Raw genomic sequence first — 15,968 nt, forward strand, 5'->3', positions numbered from 1 at the left:
GCCCCTCCCGCCGCCCTCGCTCCCGCCTCGCCGCGCTGCTCGGCCCGCGGCCCCGCGGTGACGCAGTTCCGTGTGACGCTCCGGGCGACGTCCGGGCGGGCGGATTTGAAATCGCGAGGAGGCGGCGGCGCTGGCGGTAACGGCGGGGCAGGGCGGGGAGCGGAGGGGTAGCGTAGCAAAACCCTCACCGCCTCACCCCCTGGGACGAGGGTCCGTGCGGCGGCGGTGAGTCCCGGGCTGCGGACTCGCTCCTGAGTCCTCCGGTCGCCTTCGGTACGGTTTAGGCGCGCTGTCCGGGCGAGCGGGCGGAGCTGCGCCCAGCTCTGCCGCGCTCCTACGCTTTCTTGGTTTTTTGTTGTTTTTGTTTTTTTTTTCCCTGCTGGCGTGTTGGCTCTGGCAAACTGCTCTTAAATCTCTGCTCAAACTCTGCTCTTACAGCGTCCTGGCTTACGTCAGCAGCAGTGTGGCCAGCAGGACCAGGGCAGTGACAGACCCCTGTATGCGGCACTGGTGAGGCCGCGCCTCCAGTGCTGGGCCCTTCAACTCGGGAAGGACATTGAGGTGCTGGAGCACGTTCAGAGATGGGCAACGGAGCTGGGGAAGGGTCTGGAGCACAGGTCCTGTGAGGAGTGGCTGAGGGAGCTGGGGTTCTTTATCCTGGAGAAAAGGAGGCTTTGGGGAGCCTTATCACTCTGGAACCATCTGAAAGGAGGCTGTACCCAGGTGGGGGTCGGCCTTTTCTCCCAGGCAACAAGTGAGAGGACACGGTCTCAAGCTGCACCAGGCTTTGGTGGGACAGTTGGAGGAATTCCTCCACAGAAAAGGCAATTATACTCTGGAATGGACTGCTGTGATGAATTAGTGTGTTATGCTTGCTTAAACAACCACCACACCTGCCCAGCATGGTGCTGGAGTCAGTGTTCCTGGAGGTGTTTAAGGAAAGGCTGCATGTAGCACTTAGTGCCATGGTCTAGCTTATAAGGTGGTGTTTGGTTATAAGTTGGACTTGATGATCTCGCAGGTCTTTTCCAACCTAATTGATTCTGTTATTCTAGAAGCTAATTGCTTGTTCCTATGATTGTGAAAATTCATTCTCTCTGTGGTTGGTCCCAGTTAAAGTTATGGAATAATGCAGATTCTTCCCCAGACACAGTGAAGTCATGAATATGCTGCCCTATGAATTGAGCTTGAGCTAAACTTTGGTTGTGGTTTGTGAGCGGTGGAACTAGAAGAAAAATGAAGCAACAGTTTATATTAATAATGTGTTTTGGTAATGTCTGTAATGGCAGGGTTTTTTTTTAGTGACTAATTCATGACTTAATTCTGTGTATTTCAAATTCCCCCTTAATGTCACAGTGGGGACAATGGTATTAATATTCTAGTTTGATTTATACTCTGCATACATAGTCTGAAGAGAGCCATAATATTATCTCAAAATAGGTTTTTCAGTTATTGTGCTATAATACTGGGAGATCAGTTGCAGATGAATGGGTAGGCTCAGAAGGAGTAGCTCAGGAGCTGATGTATGGCTGAAGTGCTGTAAGCAGTGCTTGTGTACTTGTAGTAGTGTGGCCTTTTTCCCAGTGGACTGAACAGAAAATTTTCTCAAGCTCTTTTGCTTTTGGAGCATGTAGGTTTGAAGTGACCAAATATAAAGAAAAGCAAAACAGTATGTTTGGAATAAGCACTGACACTTTTATCAATAAAGTGGTTGATTTAAAAGGCTGTGACTGGTCTTATATATTTCTGGAGTCTAACATAATCTTTTTTCTTTCTTTTTTTTTTTTTTTTTTTTGGGTCCAATGTACAGGTCTACTTGTTTATTCTGAGCCATTGGAAAATCATTGTGGCATTTAGAAAAGAAGATACCCTGGATTTTCTGATACTGCTGGAATACTGAAGGATTGTGGTTTACAACAGAGTCAAAATGAGGCGAAGCTCAAGTATTGCTGGAAGCAGCAGTCGACAATCTATGATGGCACTGAGAGTGCAGGACAACAACAAGATGGGTCTTCAAACACCTCAGATGTAAGTCTTGTCGCTCATGTTGCTAAAACTAAGTATATAAAACTAATTCTGGAAGAGATTTGTCATAGTGCATTTAAGTGTGAACAGCGACTGAGGGGAAAAAAATTGAAACAGTGAGAAGAAGGCTCCTTACAGCCAAGGATGTTTGCACACATGCTCCAGTTTTGAAAAAATACTTGCTTTAACTTTTTGTGTACCTGTGTCACATTTCAAATGGTAACACTTTGTTCCATGTTTCTTCGGAGGTGGCTGGTGCATCAGTTGACCTTTCTAAGATGTTGCTGGGATGAAGGTGCTTAGGAATACATGAGTGTGTGTATAGCTCTTGTATGAGCAAAAGATGAATTGGTGGAAATAGTCACTTGAATCCTTCTCTTTGCTCCTCAGGAAGGACAGAAGCACCTTTGGGAAGCTGAGCATGAGCAAACCTACATCTGGAGCTTCAGAAAGAAAAATCAGCTGTTTTGGGAACAGGTAAGGATAGCTTTCATTCTCTGCACTGTAAATTAAAACAAAAATGATCCTCTAATTGTGGTATTTTTCTTTCTTGTCAGATTTTCACAATAGGGAATAATGGATCTGAGGCAAGCAGACGTTCAGGTCTGCCTTCCTTCAGTTCTTGATCACTAAGCAATAATGCCGTGGAGCAGGAATTGCTTTGGGAGCTGGTTTTTTTTTTTTCTTTTGTGCACTGCAGACCTTAAGAGTATCTCAGTACATTTTCTTGCTTAAGGAAGAATGACATCTGAAGTATACTCTGTGTTAGTTTCTTCTCTCTAAGATACAAACCTTCCAAAAATCTATAATCTTTCTGCTTAGCTCATGACTCTCTGTGTTGTGGGTAACTTCTTTGATAGTACTCCAATGTTGCAGGGGTCTATTCCTTTTAAATATTCCTTACATATTTTAGATTTCATTTACAGTCATGTCATGAACATTATTTCTTCTTCATCTTTGGGGTATTTTTCTGCTCTCTAAAAGTTTATTTCTTTCAATAAAATGAAGAAAGTATTCATCTAGGATGCAGTTATTCCTTTTGTTGTACATGTGGCATTGTGGCTTTCAGGTTGATGATGTTTTTCCAATGACCTTAAATAAAGAGAAATCTTCAAGTATCACTTTGTATAACAAATGCAAAGAAAACACAAACATAACAATTGTTGTGACTTAAAGATGAAGAGAGTTCTTCTTTCTATGTATTGTCACAAGACCCGTATTTATTGTCTGTCCTTAGAGTGAGTGGGGCTGGAGGGTCACGCAGCAGCCAGTACGGTGTGTTTGGGACAGAAAAGATAAAGGATCCCAGGCCCCTTCATGACAAGGCATTCATCCAACAATGTATCAAGAAGCTTTGTGAGGTAACATATTAACTTATTCTGCATGTATCTTATGAGGTGTAAAATGTGCTAATCAAAATGGTTATTTCACTTGGTTTCAACTATAAATTTTATTTAGTGACTGGTATTCCATGTTTCTTTTGCACAGTTCCTGGTTGAGAATGCTTATGCCCACAATGTTTCCGTGAAATCGCTACAGTCTCCATCTGTTAAGGACTTTTTAAAGATCTTCACCTTTATCTATAAATTCCTCTGCCCTTCTTATGAACTTCCTGACTCAAAATTTGAAGAGGAAATTCCCAAAGTTTTTAAAGACCTTGGGTAAGATGATTATTGTTAGTCTCCTGGGCTGAATAGATATGCTATGGCTAGAAATTTAAAAGCTAAGAATTCTGCATTGATAGCTGAGGAGAATGGATAGGTTTCTTTACTCAAATGAGACTCTAAAAGTACAATGTGCTGATTGTTTTGTTTCACTTTTGTTTAGCTCTAGGTTTACTGTCTTATTTTCAGTGTCTGCTATACATTTTATATTTGAACTTGCAGAACTATAAGCTCTTGGAATCTTGCTTTGTAATGTAAAATTTAATTGATTATTTGTATAAAACTTTGGAAGACAAGACACAATTTTCTTTTACAGACCATTCTGTTTGTTCTGTTAGAACCTAAGAGCTAAAATTTTCAGAATTTCCAGAATCAAGACAATTAAATTTGCTGTAGTTTACACAAATTTAATTTAGTTTAAAATATGTTTTCCTGCAATTTTTCTCATTCTGCTTTCAAAGCAGAATGTGAAAATAACAAAAATTACTGTTGAGGTGAGAAAAACACTAAGTAGCTGAGTGGTTTATTGCTGAATTTGTTCAGTGTTTAAAATCATTAATGCCCCAATGCTTTCCAAGAAAGAAACTCCTCTGCCTGTGCATAATTGTGAATTTTCAGTCTCATTAAAAAAAAAAAAAAAAAGGAGTGTATTTTACTCCTTTAGATTTGAACCCATGATAGTGTGAAAGTGCCAGGGCTCCTTAAATGTAGGTGTAAATCTTTTTTGTTCACTTCTCAGCATTTTAATAAAATTTTGTTTTAATCTATAAAACTGCTGACCTAGCTTGAAATGTTGAAAAGGATTATTCTCTGCTGCACCAAGAGTGTAATTCTGGACAAAATTACTAATCCTGACAAGTCATTTAAAGTTTTGGAATTTCAAGGAGTATCTGGATGACACTCTTGATCATATGGTTTAGTTTTAGGCAATCCTATGAGTAGCAGGGAGTTCAATTTGTTGAGCCTTTGGGGTCCCTTTCAAACTAAGATATTCTTTGAATCACAAAATGAGAAACCCATGATAATTGAATAAAATAGTGCTGTAAGAACTCAACTTATTTTCTTTGAAGTACGGTACAATTGAGTTTGCTCTTCCTTCTGGGGTTTCATCTACATATAAAAATATGCTGCGTTATTTTCAAAATGTGCCAGTTTGTTTTCATCACTGTCTGCCACAGTTATTAAAAATGTATCTTCTTTGGCCTTACAGGTACCCCTTTGCTCTGTCAAAAAGCTCCATGTACACTGTGGGAGCACCACACACCTGGCCTCAGATAGTGGCAGCTTTGGTTTGGTTAATTGATTGTGTCAAGGTAACGTTTGTCTTAAGATAAATATTTTCACTTTTCAGGCTGGAATGTTAGTTTCAATACAGACCTAGTAAATATTTTCTACAAATCTCCTTGTTTAACATAAATGTGAACTTATATGTTCTTAGCTGTCATCTGTGAGCTGACCCTTAGCCTTATGTTTTAGTAACTGTTAAAGTGAGCTTTTCATGTTTTGTTGTGATAATTTTTTTCTATAATGTATGCACTATGTAAAGTCATGTATAAAAAAGGTGGAGAAATGCTGATTTATACATACATTAAACATGAAAAGTTAATGAGTATAATCACTGAGTAGAATGTATCTTCAGTGCAAATGTTGTGACATCTGCCATTCTCTCCTAAACTTGAAATCTAAGCATGGAATTTTCAATTGAAATTATTCAAATATCCTGTGACTCTGATACAAAATGGCGAGTTTTGTGTTTGGGTGCAGTGTTTTTATTTAATTTTGGTTTTGTTTGGTTTGTTTGAGTTTTTTAGTAGTGGTGACTGTTGTTGCTGCCAGCTCAGGTCTGAACAAAATTTGGCATCTGTGACAGAAGGTGACCAATGCTGAATTAAGCACCCATGAAAATCCTGTCCTTTTTTGCTCACAAGACAATTTGTCAGTGTTGACTGTCCAGTTCACCTCTTTACATGTGCATTTAGTCAACTCAACACGGGCTCATTCCAACCTGCTTGCTGAAACCCTAATCCACTGTTACTTTGCTTCTTTTCATGAAACCAATATGAAAACTAATGGATGTCTTCACATTTGCTCTTTGTGTGTGCAACTCTGCTTTTCAGCTGTACAATGCGATCAGGGAAAATGCACCATCGTTCGATGACAGACAGAGCTGGGGAGGAGAGACAGATGATGGAATTGTACATAATAAGGTACCATGAAAAGGAAATTAGAATCAGAATTGCTCAACTGAATTTTGCCACCTGCTGTAACAACACAATTTTAATACAGTTTAGATTGTTGTGTCATGTGTTTATAGATTCTGTTCCCTTTTATATTCACAATGCTTTCGAGGAAGTAGAGTAGCGTTATGTAAAAACCTGATCAACTATTTCCTGAGCAGGTATCATGGCCAGTCTATTGGTGGAAGACTGGGTATTAAACAAAATATTCTCCTTATTTTATATTTGCCTTATTCTCCAAGTATCTACTGTTTCAGTTCTCCTTTGTGGAGAAAGGGAATAATTATGCTGTTTATTGTTTTAGTAGAGTTTCTGATATATTTTACTTTAGCACTCAAGACTTCTGAGGTTAACAGCAGTGCATTGCAAAGACAGAGACTTAATTCTAAATATAGTGGCTTGTGTCAATACCTACTCAGTTTACTATGTAAAAATTGGTTGTAAAGTTTTATTTCTGAGCCACAAAATAGGGTGGCCGCGTAATTCAGGCTCTTAAAAATCCAACAGCTTGCTTTTTAATTTATCATGGATTATTAGTACTACTCAGATTTAACTCAGTGTTAACTCTCACAGCAGGTGTTTGGAGAGGGTTGCATTAAAAAGCATTTCTTTAGAAATTGCAAAAATAAAGTAAAATCATAATTTTGGACTAAGGTTACAACCTGATGGTTGGCAAGTAAAACTGCTTTGAAACTAAATATGTTCTTCTACATTGACACTTATGCATATATGTTGATAGAAAATTCACAATACTGGTGTAATTGCTTCTGAAACATCTGTAACTTAGTGTCTAGCAAACTCTTTTTGTATAACCTTTCTTTAATTCTAGGTAAGTACTTTGACATCTGCAGATCTGAATTGTAATTGTCATATTTATTGAAGAGGTCTGTTAAACAGATCTCCAGTTTCCATGAACTAGCCTGAGAGAATCATATGCATCAAGATGAAAAATTCTTAAATATCGTACCTACAATCCTTGTTAAATATCCTAGAAAAATACAGTATTCACAGACCTTTCTTAATGTGAATTACAGGTGTCTCCTTCTGCCTGAATATAATCTGTTGACATTCTGTGTTCAAAGGGAGGAAAAAAAGTTTAATTTTACAAAAGAACAATCAAAGCATTGAAAGATATTTTTGATGTCTCTTTAATTTCACTGATTGAGTAGCTTTAGACTATCCAGAGATTTTACAGGCCTTGGAATTGTTAAAATGAAAGATTTTTAAATTGTTTTCAGCTTTTCATGGACTACTGTGTGAAGTGCTATGATCTTTTCATGAAAGGGCAAGATACCTTTGAAGAGTTGGATGCTGAAGTGCAGTCAAAATTAAGTAAGTTTTCAAATTTTAATTAAGTATTCAATTGTGTTGCAGGTTTTCTTTCTCCTAGCATCAGTTTGTTCAATTTACAAATAAAAGTGATCTAAAGGAATCTGAAATTCCCATGTACCTTTCAGTTACTTAATGCTCTCTTTTTTTTATATATTTATAGCAGTACAGATGGATAGGTCATGATCTGCTATCAGCTGTAGCCATGTCCCCTGTTTTTTTAATGGCTTTGTTACAGAAAACCAGTATACAATTCTTCAGTTGTGAACTCCCTCTGTGCAGATGAATCTTGTTTCTGTCTGGCAAAATTAACAATTAAAAAAAAAAGAAAAATATTTTCAGAGGATGCACACCTAATAAGAAAGTTCAGCTTTTGAACGATCTGAAAACAGTCTGCAAGAGTTCCAAACTCTATTGTGAGGTTTTCTGGATGTAATTCAGTATGCACCTGTGTTTGTCTTCAGGGAGGTAGAAAATCATTAGGGTTTTTTGACTCGCTCATTGTACCACCTACAGAAATACAAACTGAATGTGAGAACAAGAAAGAAAAACATTTCTTACTTTCTTTGCTCTCCTATGAAAATCCAGACTAAGGGCCTTTTGTTTGCAAACTGAAGCCATCAGTTGGAGAGTAAACAAGCTACCATACTGTTACTGGATATTAGGAAAAAATAATCATCCCATTGTTTGGCAAAGGCCAAGTGAAGTTAGGGAAAAGATGTCTCTAGAAGCAAGGAAGTATATGGATAATAAAGATGTTGTTAAATAAGTTTGATTTGTTGTAGCTTCACAGGGTAGTTCTGACTTGTGTACTCTCCTGTGGTGTGGGCTGTATGAGAGTTTGGAAGTGACTCTTGGGAGTGACTTTGACACAAGGACTCTTTCTGACATGAGGACTGAGAAGCCCATTTCTCTTCTTGTTTGTTTTGGGGTTTTTGCCTGGTTGCGTTTTAATGAAATGTTTTTCTGATAAGTTTCTTGGTTGTTTTTAGTTATCTCTTTAGTGTAAAATAATTATCCAGATAATGGGTATTTACTGTGCTGAAGCTAAAGTTCAGATACTCAAAATAGGTGGTGATACTGAGGTGAATTTGTAACCCCACTCTCTCTTCTGCTCTCCCACAGAGGATTTATTTAACATAGATCCATTCCAGATGGAAAGTTTAGCGGCTGAAAACAAAAGACTTCAAGAAGAGATTGCAAGACTAGAAAAAGAAAAGGAAAGTGAGCCGGTTAGTAAATTTGGTCTCTGTTTTTTATGGTGGAGTTTAATTTTATAATATTGACAATTTCTGAATGAAGGTACTTAAGATACAAAACAAATGGAAAATTTTCAGTGCTTTGAAATTTTAATTAGGCCAGGTCTTTACAGACTCTATACTATTATAGAACAAGGCTTTTTCTGTGGAGTCATCAGTCACTATTTGTTCAGTGATGTGCAGATTTTTCCACGTAATAAGGTCTTGTATTGAATGAAATATTAACGAAATACTCAAACCACTTTTTTTAATATAAACTTTATTTTTTCAAATGTGTTGGTATGAGGCATGGGATTCAGTGGTAACTATATTTTATGGAAAATATTTTGCTTGAAAAGCTGGATTCCACTTTTAATGTGTCGTGAGTTTAAAAATGGATTAGTGGCTGTGCAGGTGGCAAATGGAGACTCCTGCCAATTGTACAAAATGTGCTGAGTTTATTCCTGGCTTTCCATGCCGTCATTTTATCTGCCCTCCATACATTATTAGAGTTAAGTTGTGAACTACCTGTAGTAAGAATTGTCTAAATGCAGTGTCTGATGCAAATGAGAGACGTAATGCTGAAATGCAAGAATCTTTTCATCCTTCTTTGCTGTTATTTTAAAGGTGCTTGATTTTACTTGGCTGTCACAGATAAAAAAATCATTAAAGTTCTTTAGTTTTATATTTGTGCTATTGATATTGACCAATTACTCTACTGTCTTGTCTGGAAAGTGAAGTCATTATTTTATATTTATCCAAGAGTGGTTGTTATTTTCACTCATTTCCTAGGATCGTAGAGTAACACTGCGAAATGTGAAATCGTCTCTTCAAGCAGATGTCCAGAAATACCAGGCTTATTTGGCTAATCTGGAATCTCATATAGCCATCCTTGATCAAAAACTGGAAAGTGTTAATGATGAAGTTGAGACAGCAGGTAAGGAGGCCTTGATTACAGTCAGGACAGTGAAGCTAGAAATAGCCTTCAAATAATTGTAGCTCTTAGCTTGAGGACAGAGTGAGATACTTGGAGTAGGATGATGCTACAAATAAACTTTCCAGAACGGATTGCTAATAAAGATTTTTTTTTTGTCTAATAGCTCTTTGTACACTGGAGTAATGAAAGGTAATGATATGTAATAATTATGCTATTTACTCATAAAATGCAGAGGTGAGGTTTATGTATATAAGCTGGTATTTTATGTCCATTTCACAAATGTTTTATGAACTTAGAAATGGAAGTAGAAGCCACGAAGGAGGAGAATGCCCGGCTCCGGCACATCTTAGATAACCAAAAGTACTCAGCTGCGGACATTGAAAGAATAAATCATGAGAGAAATGAGCTGCAGCAAACCATTAACAAACTGACTAAGGAACTGGAAGCAGAAGAACATCAGCTGTGGAATGAAGAGCTAAAATATGCTAGGAATAAAGAGGCGGTATGTGAAAACCCCACTACACTCAGAGGTGGCTGTCAGTTTTCATCATGCAAGCTTAAAGTTGGAGTCTTGATAATTTCTTTCCTAAATAAACTAACAACACCATACAAGTATCTAACCAGACAAAGCTGACAAGAATGACCTCTTTTTACAATATCTCTGAAAAATGTTTCTTTTTTTTTCTTCCCTTTTTTTGTTTGCACTTAATGGAAATGTAAATCTTTTTCTGCATCATAAGAGACGTATCTAGAATATGAAGCACTGTCAGCTCTCACTGCTATAGCATTAAGAGCTTTGATAACATTACCATGCCATTGCTTTGATAACACAAGAAATTACAGGCTAATGTTAATATTTCAGAGCAAGGACGTAAGGCAAAACTAATGAACCAATAGCTTTGCATGCATTTAAAGCCTGATTAGTTCTTTGTGTAGAAGTTGTAGCATCTTTCAAGGGCCAAGTTTAGTCCCTTCAAACAGAATGAAAAGTTATAGTCCTGTAAGTGATGGGATTTAAAAGCTTCTGCTTTGTCAATTGGAGAACTAAAGAAAAAAGTTTCAAATATATTTGGTAGGCTTACCCTTTATCAAGCACTTGTCTTAACTTAAATCCTCATGTGCAAGTATGAAGCACATATAACTGGAAAAAATCTCCTGGGTTATTTAATGTTTTCATTTATTAACACTCATTAATTAGAAATCAGAGCATTTAATAAGCTTTGTTTAGAGGTATGCTCAAGTTACTTTGTTGTTAGGATGTGTGGCTGTGTGGCATTTCCTGTCAAAACTAATGAGAGAAGGCATATTGAACTGATGACCAATCATTGGTTTAGTATTATTTTCCAGCATTTTTTTAGATCCCTATGAGCTAACTCTCAAGAACTTGAGGCAGGAAAAATGGCAGATGAATATGGAAAACCACAGGTGAAACCATTCAGTGTCATCCATATACACTGAGAAACCTCAGTGTGCAAACTCTGAAAGAATCATAAAACAGTACCTACTGCAGCAAACTGCTGGACTGGCATTGCATACAGCTCTTGAATACTGTGGGGTAACAAGGAATCATGGCTATAGAGAGCAACTCAGGAACTTGTTTAAAGTACTATATGAATACTTGCAAAGCTTTTCACTTTTATCTCTTCTATGATTTCTGCCCTTTTCTCCTCTGAGCAGATTGAAATGCAGCTGGCAGAGTATCATAAACTGGCTCGAAAGCTGAAATTAATTCCAGTAAGTGCTGAGAATTCCAAAGGCTACGACTTTGAGATTCAGTTTAATCCTGAGGCAGGACCAAATTGCCTAGTCAAATACAGAACTCAGATCAAGGTAAGCGGAGTCAACACTGAAGGCTTTAGTTACCACTCACAAAAAAGATGTGTTTCTTTGGGAATGCTGGGAATGTCCCTCAATCTCACAATGAAATGTCATTGAAAAGCTTGTGTGATGAGTCACCATAATGACATTTTAGTATGTGAAAGAAATTTGGTATTGGAGAATACAGTAGCCTAAAAAAAAGAAAAAAAATGTATTAGGGTGCATCTTAGTTCAAATAAGCAAATTGCACTTGTCGGATCTTCTTGTATGCATATTACAGGCTCCCCTCATGGAGATCATCAACGAGACTGAGGAAGAAATTAGTAAAGCTACTCAACAGAAAATGACTTTGGAAGATACTTTGGAACAGGTGTGTTAGTTAATGAAGATTAGGACTAAGATACCAACCTAAAAACCTTATCTGCTGCTTTCATTCAACCTTTTGCATGGCTGAAGTGTAATGTGGTGGGTTGGTTTTTTGGATTGGTTGGGGTTTTTCTGAGGACAAGTAGAGGGGGAGAAGCTGTGAGAAAACTGCTTTAATTGTGATGGAACCTAGAAGTTTTTCTAAGAATTGGGGTCTTTGTTGGTTGAAATATTGTGTATTCCCTGAATTAAAGTTTATGTAGCTTACATACATTTGACCATGAACATTGGAAGTATTTGTTTTTAATAAGTTGTCCATTCCAGTTGATTGTGTGGCTTACCATCATTGACAAATTGTCATCAGGAAGATTTTTAGCAGTATTGGATTTGGGACAGATTGAAAGAAGGAGAATTTTATTTCCTTGTTCTTCTACCTTTACCTCAGTTTTTATTGCTGAGCATGATGTTATGTGGTATGGAATGTCTTCTTGGCCAGCTGGCCTGGTTATGCACTTCCCAGTCTCTTGCCTATCCATACCCTACTCTGTGAGGGGCCCTGGGAAGGATAGAAAGCTTTGGAATGCTGTGCTAGCACTATTCAGCAGTAGCCAAAACATTGGTGGGTTACCAACACTGTTTTAGCTCCTTATCCAAAACAAAGCATAATACAGACTGCTATGAAGAGAGGTAATGCCATCCCAGCCTAGCCTAGTGTAATTGTTTTTTGGGAGCTACCAGGTGTAGTTTGTGATGGCATGGATTTATATGTTGGAATTCTTTCTGAACCATATTTCCTTGGTTGTTTTCATCCTAGGTGAATGTAATGCTAGAGGACAAGAAACGCAGTGTGAAAATGCTGACAGAAGAAGCTGAAAAGCTGGATGATCTTTACCAGCAAAAGCTTAAGGTAGAACTTCTTACAGCTTGATGACAACTTATCCTTAATGATACCCTTATCTTTAATTTTTGTGTTTATAGATAAACTTTTGTGTTGCATTTTTGTTTGGGCTTCTGCCTTTGCCTTCTTCCCTTCCTCTTACAGGATTTTTTCATTCTTTTCAGAAAAGTGATTTGACTACTACCTTAACTGAATCAGTTTTCACTTTCTTGTAAGAGAATCTGACATCATACTGTAGTAGACACTGTAAATCATAAATTACTGCATCCAGTAATAAAATCAGCAACATTCATCTTACCTCAGGATGTCTATGGGCATGTGCTTGAAGGAAATTTTAGGATTAACAGCATCTGTCTTGTCTAATCAATTTGCATATAATAAAAACATTTACAGTTTTTAGTAAACATGCTTAATCAGCTTCTGTAAAAACTAAGGAAAACATTCATTGACCAAGAGCATGTTAAATTGTTTTAATGATCTCAAACTGTTGCTTCTTTTAGCTTCCTTTCCCAACGCAGGAGCAGCACCTATCCTTTTCCCCACTTGCAGTTCAGCAACAAAACATAGCCCTCTCTGTTAACAACTGAGTGGCTATTTTGATACCTCCCAACTTCTCTGACAACACTGCTTTAGTGGGGCTGTGGTGCCCTGCAGAAAAATGTTCTTTGAACTAAGCCAATGTTTACCATAGATGCTCTTGTAAATACAAACTCCTGTGTTATAGCCATGAAACAGGCTTATTTCACTGCTAACACCTGCTGAGGCAGTTATATAAAGGTATATAAAGGCAATTAATTTAGTTTATGTTTTTCAAAACCATATGACACTTAGCTTTTGATCTGTGCTTCTGTTATACTTTTCTCTAAAGTTAAGCTCATAAAATACACACTTGCCACTGGATGTTTATAATAAGAGGAATTACATGACTATGTCTTGTAATTTTTTAAATGCTGCTTGTAAGTCTTAAGTATTAAAATTAGTTTTGAAGGATGGTGTTTCAGTAATCTACCAGAATTGTATGTTGAGTTGACATCAGAATTTTGTTTGGTTTTGTAGATTGTATAGCATCAACAATGTCATTCTCCTTGAAGAGATGATTACTTGAAGTGTACTCTCTTTCAGACAAAAAGGAAAAGCTATTTTCTTACTCAAATGTGGTTGTATTTTTTTTAACCTAGAAACAGTTGTTCATGATGTGCCATTTCTAAGCTATTTAGACTAGCTAAACAACTTTTTGAGTTTAACTCTGGAGGGAAAATAGCTGCAACACAGGCCTTTAAATGTGGTTAGAGGAATAAAGGGATGGTTAGGCTTATTCTGGGATGGGGATGATACAGAAAATAGCTGAAACTTTAGGTTTGGGAGGGATGTCCTTGGGGTTTTTTTTTTGGTTTTTTTTTTTTAGTTCTGAACTTGTAGTTACTTGTGTGAATTTTGAATTCAAGCATTAGGATGTAATCAGATAATAGAAAGAAAAAAAAAAGTCAGATTATTCCTACAAAAAGCCTTTTTTTTTCTCCTCTTTCTTTATGACTATAGGAGATAGAAGAGGAAGAGCAAAAATGTGCAAATGAACTGGAATCGTTAAAGAAGCATAAACAGTTACTTGAGAGTGGTGTCTATGAAGGTCTCAGTGAAGCCACAAATGAATTGCATGATCTCCAAAGACAGTAAGACTCGTAACTTCCATGTTTGTCTTGTTTATTTGGGTTTTTAAGGATAAAGATATTCTCTTCAATGTAACATAAAGTTGTTTCAACTTGTATCATCTCAGTGTATTAATTTCACAAGTTAACAATTGAAAGATGTTTCTACTCAAGAGTATTTTGCTAGAATATTTGCCTGATTTATTAGAACTCCTGTTTTCCATGTAATTTTTTATACATATGCTTGTAGCAAAGAAATTAGTTTATTTCCAAACTTAAGTGACAATTGCATTTTATACCTCAAAGTCTAGAAAGAGTATTCAGACTCTAAGGTACATTGTTTCTTATCAGTTAGTACAATACAGTCCTTTTAGGTTTTTTTAAGTTGAGCATTAATATTTTCTAACTTAGTTCAAATTAAAACTAATATAAAAAAAAGTATGGCTAAACATGATAATAAATCAGACTTGAAGTGATTGTTTTAAATGTCAGGAATTCTCTAATTATGAACATGACCTTCTGAGTATCTTTACCTTTTAGATATCAAGTTGTTTTGCAAACAACAACAGAAGAGAAGAGAAAAATTGGTGCTAACTTGAGTCGTCTTATAGAAACAGTTGCTACTCATATAGCATCTATAGTGGTAAGCTAAAATTTGATATTTAGAATTAAATATTGCTAGAGACATTTGCAGTTCAACACTTGGAAATTAGAACTTATTCTTTTTAAGGAAAAGTTATTTAGCTGCTGCACTGAGTCCATGGATTCTAGTTAAATTTTCTGACAAAATCTGTGGTATAAATAATTGGAATTGATTGTTAAGTTTCAGCAGTAACATCCTGTCAGCTTAAACCTGCTTCTGGTAAATGTCTTTCAGGAAACTGTTTAACTGAAAACAGTTAACCTGTGCAATGACTGCTTAAAATGCTTTAGCAGAATCAGTAAAATACAGATCATGATAGAACTAATAAAGCTTTCCGTACCTCTTTTCTAGAAATATCTTGATGAACAGAACATGAAGATTTACAAAGATGATGAAGAATTCATGCCTGAAGATCTATTGTCAGACTTGACCAGCATCCTAGACAGTTATAAAAAGAAGGCTGAAAGTCTCTAATCACTAGAAAGATGAAGATAAAAATGTTGCATTTCTGAAGCTCTAGTATGGTGCCTTTTAAAGGGATGGGCACTACCTGTGTTTAGCACTGAAACTGGTTTTAAGTGGAAGGAAGTAGTTATGAATGTTCTTTGTTTTGTTGACAAAGATACATTCAAGAATTAAACAATGTATTTGCATTTTCTTAAAAAATGCTTTGCTCAGACTTCGTACTTTCAATAGCATATGTATGCATTTAGGGCACACGCATCACAGACAGCTCACATCCTTCCCCAGGCCTTATTTTACTAGCAAAACTAAATGTAAATGTCTGTCTCCTGCTTGTTCAGTTACCTATGAAACTGCACAGAGACACCTCTTACATGAGTAAAAACTCAAAACCTCTTTTGAAAAGATTAGTAATATAGTAGCCTTGTAAATAATCTAGATAAAGAAACACAGTAGTTTGAAAACAAAGTTTTGTCTTTAGCTGCATATAGTCCCAGATGAAACTTCACTGAACTTCTTGAATATGTGTACCAGAGAAAGTTCTAAATAGGACATCATATGAATTCTGGCTGTATATCTAATCAGTTGTAGGTTTGGTTCATCTTAGATACATCAAAATGGTCTAAAATGTCTGTATTCTTCTTGTTAGGCCTGTTGGACAATCTCCTTGACTTTTTTTTCCTCAGGAAAGTAACAGTAAAATTA

At 36.8% G+C, this 15,968-nt stretch overlaps 1 protein-coding gene across 2 annotated transcripts; it reads left to right on the forward strand.

Annotated features, from left to right (window-relative positions):
• The first annotated feature begins 180 nt into the window (after positions 1-180).
• NDC80 (NDC80 kinetochore complex component) lies at positions 181-15,467 on the forward strand. Of its 2 annotated transcripts, none has more exons than XM_068191208.1 (17): positions 181-273; positions 1,811-2,028; positions 2,416-2,502; positions 3,263-3,386; positions 3,514-3,686; positions 4,900-5,002; positions 5,807-5,896; positions 7,165-7,258; positions 8,381-8,487; positions 9,286-9,430; positions 9,727-9,932; positions 11,108-11,260; positions 11,529-11,618; positions 12,429-12,521; positions 14,052-14,182; positions 14,699-14,801; positions 15,153-15,467. In XM_068191208.1, the coding sequence occupies exons 2-17, from the start codon at positions 1,928-1,930 to the stop codon at positions 15,273-15,275; spliced, it is 1,923 nt and encodes a 640-aa protein (XP_068047309.1). In that variant the 5' UTR covers positions 181-273; positions 1,811-1,927; the 3' UTR covers positions 15,276-15,467. The 2 variants fall into 2 exon arrangements, with proteins under 2 accessions (XP_068047309.1, XP_068047319.1); XM_068191218.1 differs by lacking the exon at positions 181-273 and adding an exon at positions 493-510.
• The last annotated feature ends 501 nt before the right edge of the window (positions 15,468-15,968 follow it).

This window comes from Anomalospiza imberbis, chromosome 1 (assembly GCF_031753505.1).
Source record: "Anomalospiza imberbis isolate Cuckoo-Finch-1a 21T00152 chromosome 1, ASM3175350v1, whole genome shotgun sequence".
Taxonomy (NCBI): Eukaryota; Metazoa; Chordata; class Aves; order Passeriformes; family Viduidae; genus Anomalospiza; species Anomalospiza imberbis.